Source organism: Lactuca serriola, chromosome 3 (genome assembly GCF_051521515.1).
Source record: "Lactuca serriola cultivar US96UC23 chromosome 3, Lser_US96UC23_V15, whole genome shotgun sequence".
Classification (NCBI taxonomy): Eukaryota; Viridiplantae; Streptophyta; class Magnoliopsida; order Asterales; family Asteraceae; genus Lactuca; species Lactuca serriola.
Genome location: NC_136410.1, coordinates 182,864,858 through 182,876,163, shown reverse-complemented (window position 1 = coordinate 182,876,163; position 11,306 = coordinate 182,864,858). Strand labels below are relative to the sequence as shown.

General features: G+C 30.6%; 1 protein-coding gene across 1 annotated transcript; it reads right to left on the bottom strand.

Moving 5' to 3' along the window:
* Window positions 1–348: 348 nt before the first annotated feature.
* On the bottom strand, window positions 349–3,228 carry LOC145093430 (cinnamoyl-CoA reductase-like SNL6). Its single transcript, XM_079031555.1, has 5 exons — window positions 2,909–3,228; window positions 2,586–2,782; window positions 1,845–2,039; window positions 1,602–1,755; window positions 349–725 (listed from the first exon to the last, which is right to left on the bottom strand). The coding sequence occupies exons 1-5, from the start codon at window positions 3,171–3,173 to the stop codon at window positions 442–444; spliced, it is 1,095 nt and encodes a 364-aa protein (XP_078887681.1). The 5' UTR covers window positions 3,174–3,228; the 3' UTR covers window positions 349–441.
* Window positions 3,229–11,306: the final 8,078 nt, after the last annotated feature.

Sequence of the window (11,306 nt, the reverse complement as noted above, 5' to 3'; positions counted from 1 at the left end):
GCGGGTAGCGTTTGATTTTAGAGCGTTTTGTTGAAAGCTACTTTTGATTTTGGAGCGTTTTGTTTAGGTTAAAAGCTAAACGCTCATGAACAAGGTTTTTTCTTTTTTATTAGCGTTTTCTTAAAAACTAGACGTCAGAAGCTTCTAAACGCTGCGTGCCGAACAAACCCTTAATCCTAACATCTTCTATTCTTCTAAATTGTTTTATTCAACATTATATCATGATGGTAGTGCCATAATTCTATCATACTACCCTAATTTATGTAACTATATATATTTAACATACTCTTCTGTCAATAAAAACATAATATATCATATTTCAGGGAGAAAAGATGCTCTAGTTGATCGTTTGCAAAAAAAAATTACCTATTTAGACATGATAATCAACAACCCGACCCATTTTTGGGTAATTTTCATTTGATTAGATCTAATATTAACTAGCTAATTTAAATTTGAACATCTATACACTTGGGACAATAATCGATCAAGCTTTCTGTTTGACAAAACAAATCGGAATTCAAAATCATTTGAAGACGTGTTTATATGAACCCCTGTTTCCTCTTCTAAACTTTGAACCTCGTTTGGGCTACAAACGACTTTGTCATAGCAAACGTACCTCCCACCACCACTTTTGTTCATTTCCTCGTATACATATACATGTGCATCTGCTAATTTATCAACGTCAACAGTGGCTAATAAACCGTAGTCATACATATCTTGACCACCTACAAATTCTTATTAACATCAGCTATGTTTATGAAATATTTAAAGGGCTAAATATAAAAACTATAAAGTACTTTCATTTATATGTTTATTATATCATCGTACTTTCAAAAGGGTAATTTTAATTATTCTATCAAAATATAAATTTCACTCTTTGTACTCAGATTATCCATAATATTCAATCAAAATACTGGAGCTCTTTTTTTAACACCTCAATTCCAATTCAACAACCTAAAAACTTCAAAGTATCTCTATAATAGTATGACTTCTTTTTCATCAGCTTATTATAAATAAATAATATATAATTTATTTAATTTTTAGCATTCGATAATGCATAGGTATCAGCCTATAGAACAAATTCTATTATGTAAGATCATATATAATTTTCTTACTATTATAAAATGAAAATGAAAATAAATAAAACACAAATAAAATATTACCTTTTTCTCTTATTGAAAATAAAGTTAATAAATAGAAATTAAGTGTATTAACATTTTAAGTAGATTGTGGTTTGTTGATATTATATTCATACATTTTTTTTTTCATTTTCTAATTTTCTAATTTATAATTTAATGTCATTAAATTTTATCTAGATAATTAATAAATTAATAAAAACAGAAAAAAGATGATTGACAAAGCTTCTATCAAAAACATAAAAATGTAATAGTTATATTGAAAAAAGTTTTGATTTAAAGCTTCCATAATATACTATTCAGAATAAGAAAAGTATTTTTGAATTTTCAAAATATAATAAGATCTTTATTAACCCTAAAAAAATAAACGTAAACTTTTATAATACACAAATAAATAATAATATTTTACTATTTCGTTATTCAATAAAATCGGAATCAACCCAAGATATAACTGAGTCAACTCACCTTTGAGGTATGCTATGGTGGATGATGGATTTGCACAAAAGTAACGTGGTCCAGTTACAAGACCAGAGCATATTGTCGCCATTTTCAACCCTTTTTCCTTGGCTATTTTCCATGACACGTGTTCTGCTTTCAACTTCCCCAAAGCATACCATAACTACAATATATTTCCAATAAATAATTATCTTCTACACATTTTTCATAAAATAAAATCAAATATCTGATTGTAAAAACATCAATATTAACCTTTTTGCGTTTGCAAAAGGATTCATCACTCCATGTATTGTGATCTACTACAGGAGAAAGGCTGCTATTGGAAATGTCTCTCCAAATGCATGTCAATAGAGAAGATGTAAGCACATAGTTCCTAACTGATGACGTGGCAGCACAGGCTTCCGCTATATTTTCTGCTGCTCTTGCTTCAACTTCCGCCATTATTTTCTATCAATTTTGTAATCATTTATCAGCTCGATTGTTCAAAATATATGTTTACATTAATTTTAATTTATAATGAGATAGTAATAAATGAAAGAAAAAAAAACAGTCTATTTGTAATTTCATTTATATCACAAAACTTGAATCTAAGAATATCTAATACTGCTAAACTAAAAGATCTTTTGAACAGAAGCAGATATTAAAAGATTCTAGACCATATAATAGCTATTATATTTTAATAATATGTATATTTAGAAAAAGGTTCTAGAAACAAAGAAAAAAAATAGAATAATTCTGATATAGAATTTTCAATAATGTGTATATTTAGAAAAAGGTTCTAGAAACAATGAAAAAAATAAAATAATTCACGAAAAGCCAAAAATGATATGGAATTTTCAATAATAAAATACAACCCATTCAGATCTTGCACCAACACATGCTGTCTGCATTGATTTTTCCGTGGAAAATTGATTATTGTCAGCGACCTGCTACGACAGTGACTTTGTCTCTACGTGATCGGAAAACGATATGGAAAGAGAATAAGAGACTCACTGAGTAGCCGGAGAGTCCACTCGGATCAATGAAAGCCGCCGTATGAAATACAGCACAACATCCATCGAAAGCTTCCATTAAGCTTCCACGTTCGTTGAAATTCGCCTGAACAACTCCGATCTGATTGTTGCTTGTAATGTTCGATCTTCCTCCTGCCTCCTCTGTAATTTCTATCTCCCTCAATCGCTCAATATCTTCTGTAATTCCAAATACTTCCAGTTAATTCATCAAAATTTCCAGTTAATATAGTAGATATATAGATGCACGAATATCTCATGGAATAAATCATTAGACAAATTTAAAGCACTATTTTTATTTTTTACCTTCGTTATCGACGATGATCCGAACGGAATAGCCTCTGAGTAATAATTTCTTCACAATAGCGATTCCAAGGAAAGAGACGCCGCTTGTGACGCATACAAGCTTCTGATCTGCTGTGTATTCGTTTCTGTTAGCTGCTGGCACTTGCCGGCGGTTGTACTCTTCTTCGGTTGTAACCTTGAGGACAACGCCGGAGCAGGATAGCAGCATCCGCCGGAACTCCTCGATCTCAGCTCTCCGACTCTCGTCTGTCCGTACGACACCCATTGAAGCTGCTAGAAGAAGTATTTAGAACAGAAAGTAGAAATATTGACAACATGTGTAAAGCGTTTTCCCTTTATATAGGAACTGCTGGTTAGTTTGAATATAAGAATTTAATAACTTTGTATTTTTCCTTGTCCATTAATATTATTATTATTATTAATTTCATTAATATTTATTGTTATTTTACAAAACGGTTGATGTGGTTCACTCCAGTACGCACATCATTATAATTTGGACCATTTTATACGGATCATTTTTATGTTGGGATCTTCATCTCTAAATGACATATATAGAATAATAGGATAAATGGCACGTGATTACAAAGGTGCTACCATACCTAGAACCGAAATTCTCACCAAAACTAGAACCTATATTAGTTATTCAAAATCCATGATAAACTCTCTAATTTGATCTCTTAGATTGCTCTATGAAATGTATTTCAGTTAATGATACCTCAAGGAAGCATTCATTTGTAGAAAAAACATGCTAAACCTAAAAACCTTTCATGTACGAAACAAGCCCGAAAAAGAACCTTTCAACTATGTTGACCAGATTGCCCGTGCGTTTACCTGGATGATCAGACTAATCCATCTAAAAGACTGTTTGGTGGATGGTCAGTGGTGAACCTAGAACCAAAATCAACATAGTTCCTTATATAAATGAAATGGAAAAAAGTATGAAATTGTTGATCTTTTGGCAAAAATAAGGTAGTTCTTTATGTTTTTTATATAGAATTATTGTATTAAAAAAGAAACAAATAGGTCCTAGGACCTACCTTGAGTGTCAATAGCTACGCCCGATGGTTGTATTGATATGATCAAGGGACAAGATTGATTTGTTGATATGAATTTTTTCAGTAGGGTTATTCCTTCTTCATACAAAGTTACAATAAAGGATTATTGGATTTGAACGTTTGTTTGTGAACTAAATGCTAATTTTTTTAGCAAGATAAATGGTTCTTTGATTATCTGGATTTAACAAAAGATGTTCATGTGTAAAACCTAAATAACGTAAAAGTTGCTTAAGGTATAAAGCTTCCTTAGCAGCTTCAAAATGTCGAAATTAATTCATTCTTGGTTATGGACAAGTATATATCTAGTTTGTATTCTTGCTCTCCAACTAATAGTTGTACATCCAAGTGTGAAAACATGGCTAGCTATATGTGTATTTCCATCTTATTTCACAAAATCCTTAATATAACAAAAGAGCTTTGAATTCCCAAAGATAATGATTCACAAATATCATTATCTATTAATACCAAACAAAATAATACATGGTGGGTCACAACGTTGAACCTCGCAGAGAATGCTGGAGCATTTATTTTGTTTTATTTTTAAAATATTTGAATTCTTATTGCAAAAACCATATAAGGGAATACCTCATGACCAAACTCGCCAAGTAAAAGATGGACAAATCAAATCTACTATTTTCTTGATCCTTACATCCCAATTAATTCTATAGCTAAGAACGACATGAAAATGGTTCTATAATGCGACTAATTCATCAACAAGTTTGGTAAACCCACCGATGTATGGTATCTAAACTCCGATGGCTGTTAGCACACCAAACTCTCAAGCAGATAAACCATTATTTTGGCATAGTTAATGTAGAAGTTAGAACTGTACATTATATATATATATATATATATATATATATATATATATATATATATATATATATATATAGAGAGAGAGAGAGAGAGAGATATGTTGGTTCCTTTGAGATAAAAAAAATTAGAAATTGTGAGATATGTGTATAACCGTTTGATGTGCTTATGTTTGTTTCTGAAACTATGTGGTGGTATATTTGTAATTATATTGGTAACTTATTAAACTAACGTCGTTTATTTACGATTGTGGGGCTATTGTTGTAATTTTACAAAGATTGATATGAATTTTGTAGGCTATGATACTGTAACCGCCTATTGTTTTCTTTTCTTTCTTGATCAAAGTCTCACTTCGAACTCTCAGGAAACCCTCTTTTTCTTTCTTTATCGTATTTCGTCCTAGTTTTGGTTTCTTACATGTTATTGAGAAATCAGTAAATGTCTTCAGGAGAAAATATAAACGAAATCGCATGTTCGTTAATCGAAATGAAAGGTTAGAATGCGAGTTATTTTTCATTTTATTGATAATGCATGTTTTTATTAATTAGTTAACTGTCGTTTTATGTTGATAATGATGTTTTTTGTTTTGATTCGGTAGGTTTTTCGTCATTTTAACTTGATTTTGATGATTGTCTCGTTTAGAGTTGATATGTTTTTTATTATGTTTGTTTGTGGTGGTTTTTTATATAAGTTTTTGTTTATATTTTCACAAATAAGGATTTCAAAAGAAAGTATGTTCGAAAAAAAATCAAAAATCAAAAAAATATCGAATGCGGTAGAAGTGCTGTTATTTCCGAAGGTACAGTTCAAAAAAAAATCATCTATGATTAGAAGTAGAAATAAACATATAACTTAATGTTTGAAGTTATTTGTTGTAATCATAACTGATTTTTAGATTTTTCTAGTGTATTGAACATAACATTTAGTTATATGTTTATTTCTACTTCTAATCATAAATGATTTTATACATTTGTTTATAATCATTGGTAAATAGTAATGATAAATGTATTTTTATGTATCAAACATGAATATAAAGTTATTTTTGTAATCATAACTGATTTTGTGGTTCTTTTAAGTGGATTGTATATAACATTTAGTTGTATTTTTATTTATTGTTCTAATCATAAATGATTTTATACGTCTGTTTATAATCATTAGTGAATAGTAATGATAAATGTATGTTTTATTTTTTACTAACACTATGTTTGTAATGAAAATTGTAGTTAAAAAAGGAATGTAGATAGCTCAAGGAAGACACGATCATCTTCCAAAAGAGAAAAGGTGAATGAGGTGTCGCAAACACGTTCAAAGACATCCAAAAAAACAGTTATTGAACAACCAAAAGTGAAGTTGAGGGTTAAGGTCAAAATTGTAAGTAAGAAACGTGAACTATCTAATGAAGATGATTCAGATTTTCAGAGTCGTCCTGGATCTTCAAAGAAACCAAAGATAGAAACTAAAGTTTTGAAGAAAGATAAAAAAAAAAAAAAAAAGTTGCTGTTATAAAAGAATTTCCTTCATTGAAGAATAGATGTTTACCCGGGTCATTGTTGGGTGTTATTCAAGGTTTAAGTAGAGAACAGGAGGATTGTGTTAAGGCTATGGGATTTGGGAGTTTGTTAGGGATGAAGATGATTGACGTACCGTTGAAGATTGTTTATTATGTTCTTGATCATTTTAATTTTGAAGGTGGAGTTTGATAATTGTGAAGTTAGTGTTGATAGTAAGTTTGTTCAAAAGATGTTAGGATTACCATCTGGTGGCTCATTACTTTCAAACATGGATTACATTTCGGAGAATAATGAAGAGAGTTGTATGTTTGAGTGGAAGAAACAGTATGAAAATATTGATAAATTGAGATTGAAACAGCTAAAGAATGAACTTATTCAAACTAGTGTTGCGGATGACAACTTCAGAATCAATTTTTTGGTTCTTTTTATTAATACTTTCTGTGAGTCTACAAGCATGGGTAAATGTAATTTGAATCCATTGTATTTAATCAGAAGAGATACTGATTTAAGTAGCATTGACTGGTGCGATTACATTGTGGATTGTTTGGTAAGGACGAAAAAGGTTTACAACCCAGAGAAAGAATCTTCTTTCTTTTATGGACCAGCAGCATACCTTATGGTACGTAAGTTATTTTTTATATTTATTATTCTTTTTATTTGTAAATATATGTTTGTTTTTATAATAAATCATATATGATTTTATTACATATAATCATATATGATTATGTAGTATAATTTTTGTTTAATTATATATTACACATCAAAATCATATATGATGTTATATATGTTATGTTATGATGTTATATATGTTTTTTGTAGTTGTTGTATGTGGATACTTTCAAGTTTGATCATTTGCAAGTCACACGTAAACGTCCAACTATTTTTTATTGGACATCAGAGAAGATAAGGTTTTCTTGAGGATATTTTCCAAGAGAGTGGAGGATTTGGATGTGGACATGTTAATGAAGCATATGTTGAAGAAGAATTTCAAGAATCTGAGTATAATGAGAAGAATCTGGTGGTGATGAGGTTGAATTTAATTGTGAAGAGGATTTATGTGACGAGGATGAAGAAGATTTTGATGTTAATAAAGTTAGTGATGTGGAGGTAATTCTATAGTTTTATTCATTTATGATTTAATTAGTTTATTCATTTATGACTTTTTATGTTTAAGTATTTTAGTTGTAAGTATCTTTTTTCTTATGTAGGTGTACGAAAGTAAAATTTCATGTATGTATCAGAAGATGGAGGATTTGAAAAGGATCTTGTTGTAAAGATAGATGGAGTGTTGAAGTTTCCTCAAAGTCAAAATTTGAAAAATTGGAAATTATTATTTCCTGTTGAAGATTTAAGCACAGAAAGTTTTGATTTCAATTATGTTTCACAAAAATATAAAGAACCGATATTAACACCTGGTTTTGTTCAACTTAATGAAGAAGATTATGGGAATGATTTTCTTAATGATGATGAAAATGTTGAAGATTATGATCAAGGGAAATGTTCTGGTGGTCAGGGGGATGGAAGTGATCCACATGAGGGCAATATTGGTAAAAATCATGTTGAAGGTAAAGGTGATGATGATGAAGATGATGAACAAGGAAATGGAAGTGGATGTGATAAAGAAGAGGCCATGAATTTAAATTATGTTGTCGAAAATGTTACTAAGAGTGTGGGTCTAACTGATAGCCAGGAAGGTGTATCTTTTAGTCAATTTATTTGCGATCCAGTTGTTGAAAGTTTTCTAAAAACTTTGGATCAAGGTAGGCATATTTTATTATTATATATACTTTAATCATATATGATTTTAATTTTTTTATATTTGAATTTTATAGGTACTAATGGTTGTTTAAATCAGAAACTAGTTGAAGATGATGTGAATTTGAATTTGACTGGTATTGATGATGGTAAGTATTTATTTATGTATTTTTAATACATAAAATATATATAAATATGTTATATAGATTATTCATTTAGGTGGTGTTTGTTTTTTTCAAAAACCTCTTTTTGACCTCTTCTGTCTGCGTCATGTAGACGGCGCGCAGAAATATACTCTCGCAGACCGTTTGTTTTTCAGAAGACCGCAGACTTAAAAAGGTCTGCGCGTCCTCTTCTTGGTGCAGACAAGGACCTATGTCTTCTAACCTCTTCTCACTAATTAAAGGAAAAAATAAAACCTTTCCTTCAGGTCTAAATGAAAAAACCTCTTTCTTCACAAAGAAGTAGCCCCATCCATTTCTTTAAAAGAAACAACCGGCAAATTTATTTGTACAAAAACCCAATTATTGAAGTTGTTTTACCAAAAGTTTTTTTTTTTAAGATCATATCCAAATTTAGTCCAAACAAATAAATTGGTTTAAATATAGTTTAGAAAATCAATTAAACCCCAACACTAGAATTATGTATGCCACATCGAGGAAAATCATTAGGTGCTATTTAATGCAAATATTTCTTAGGTTTAAAAAAAATTATATATATATATATATATATATATATATATATATATATATAAAGACTAAAATTATTTAAATTTCGGTTTATTTTAACAGTCTGCAGTCGTTAAAAAACAAACGGTCTTCTTCTTGCAGATTGCAGACGTTTGGTCCACCTCTTCTTCTAAAAATGTTTGCAGATGTGGTCCGCAGACTGCAGACGTTTTGTCTTAAAAAAAACAAACAACACCTTATTATTTTAATAATTTAAGGACGGTAAATTTGGGTGAGGATGATCATAAAAATAAAGATGGAGGTAATTTGTTTATAATTATTGTTTATTTGTCACAACTAGAAATTTTGGTGCCTTGTAATCACAACACTTATAACAATTAAGAATCAATAACATGAAAGCATGCATGATGCTCATTCTATAACAACAAAACTCCATCAAATACTACATTCTAGCCCTACAAGTGGTCAACAAAGAATTGGAAACCTTTAAAATTCCAATTTGAGTTCACTTTGAAGTAGGACTTCCTTATTGGACCTAATGGACCAATGAGTTTCCAATTTAACTATCTTGAACCTAGAACTCTCAAATGGGCCCTAATTGGACCCATATACATGAAACTTAACATTTTTGGGCCTTATGAACCCAAAATAAACTAGATTAACTTTAATGGACCTTATTGGACCAAAACAAATTTATATTAGCCCTAATAGGTCATAAAAATCATTCTTTGATTTTTATTGGGCCAAAAATCACCTAATTTAACCATAAAATAGACTTAAGCATTCAAGGCCCAATTCTTTCCTTTTCCCCTCTCCATTTTTGGCCCAAACCCACAAGAGAAAGAGAAGTTGACTTCCTCATTGCCACCTCACTTTTACACAAAGGATTTCCATGCAAGTCTCATGCTTCCATGCACCATCTCATCACTCACTCTCTCTTCTCTCCTCTCTTTCTTCCTCTCGGCCAAACCCAAACACACACACACTTCACTCAAAATTCTCTCAAGGAAACTCTCTCCACTCCTCTCCATATTTTCGAGATCTAAGAGGCTTCCAAGAAGATTTTTCCACAAATACATCATCTAAGGTAATATATTGCTTGGATCCATAATCTAGCTACTTCATTTCATCATAAATCTCTTCTAAATCTATTCAAACTTGTGATCTTACATCATCTAAGCCACTAAACTCGAGATCTACCAAGAGGACTTGCTAGGATCGAGATTTCTTCTTCTAGTCTTCTTCAAAACCAAAACTACAACTCAAGGTGAGTTTCATACCCCTCTATTTTCGGTTTTCATATGTTTTTTGGGGGAGAATACAAGAAAATGTGTAGATCTATGTGTATGTGTATGCTATGTGTGATTTTATGCATGTATGTGTGTGATGTTATGTGTTTTTGTGATAAATATGTAACAAAAAGGAGTGATAATTCGAGATCTATGACATGAGAAAGGAAACAAACATAATCTAAGTTATCATACACTAATCAAGTCAAGAAAAATAGCTTATAAGGTTATGAGGAACATACTTTAACATAAAACCCATTTTAGGACTTAAAATGTTAAAAATACAAAACTTGGGGTAAAAACTGCCAAGTCATGGTTTCTTGAAGGTCAAAAGAGTCAAAACATTTTTTATAATCACTTTTCTGAATATTAGAATTTTCAAAGGACTTAAAATGCAAAAATTTGAGTTATTGGGCTAAATATGGGCTTTTCGGCCCAACAAGCCCAAAATTGCGAAAATTGAAGTTTTTAAGGGGCTGAATTGTAATATTCTGTAAAACAAGGGACATGAAGTGAAATAAAACTATTTCTAAGGTCAAAAATGCTTTTAAACTCCAAAAGGATCAAAATGTAAACTTTTTTGTATTTTGGGCCAAAACTGTAAAAGTTGCGAAATTTGGGGTTCTAACCGAGAAACACCATTCTGGAAGGTCTAAAACTGTTTACTAAATATAATTTGGGTTAAAAATGTCTTTTCTACAAGTTTATGATACAAAAGTGTCAAGAAAATGTTTTTAAGGACTAAAAATGAAATTCTTTTATATAAAGGACTAAAAGTGGTATTTATATAAAAGAAAGGTAGTGAAAAGGGTCAAAGTCATACTTCTAAACAAATTAATTCATTAAGGCAAAATACAAGATACCCAACTAACGACAAAACGGAAAACGAATACACCTTCAATACCAAAAATCGTTATAAACGAATTGATTCGGTCTCGAATCAATACAAAACAACAAATGTTAAATCAAAACACTTCAATAGATACGTGATGACTACAATGAGTAAATCTACAAACTTTGGGCTTATGAGTTTCAAATTATGCTTGTTGTGCCTTGCAAGCCCACCAACATGATCTTTGGGCCCAAAGGGATAACGCTTATATGTTATTGGGCCTTCAATGACCCAATATTTTATAAAAGGACTTTCAATAGCTTTGTGTGCTAGTGGGCCAAAGTGTCCCGCTAGAAAAGCTAGTAAGGTCACAGTAATCAAATGCGAGTTGGACCGTCGTGTCTTTCGCATCCACGACAGCCTAAGGAACTTACGATAGTAGTGGGACATAATA

Excerpts from the sequence above, each read along its gene's own strand:
- LOC145093430 (XM_079031555.1), bottom strand. The coding sequence starts at position 3,173 with ATGGGTGTCGTACGGACAGACGAGAGTCGGAGAGCTGAGATCGAGGAG. Across the intron at positions 2,783-2,908 it reads GATCATCGTCGATAACGAAG|AAGATATTGAGCGATTGAGG; the intron begins GTAAAAAATAAA and ends TTGGAATTACAG. Across the intron at positions 2,040-2,585 it reads GTGGACTCTCCGGCTACTCA|AAAATAATGGCGGAAGTTGA; the intron begins GTGAGTCTCTTA and ends CAAAATTGATAG.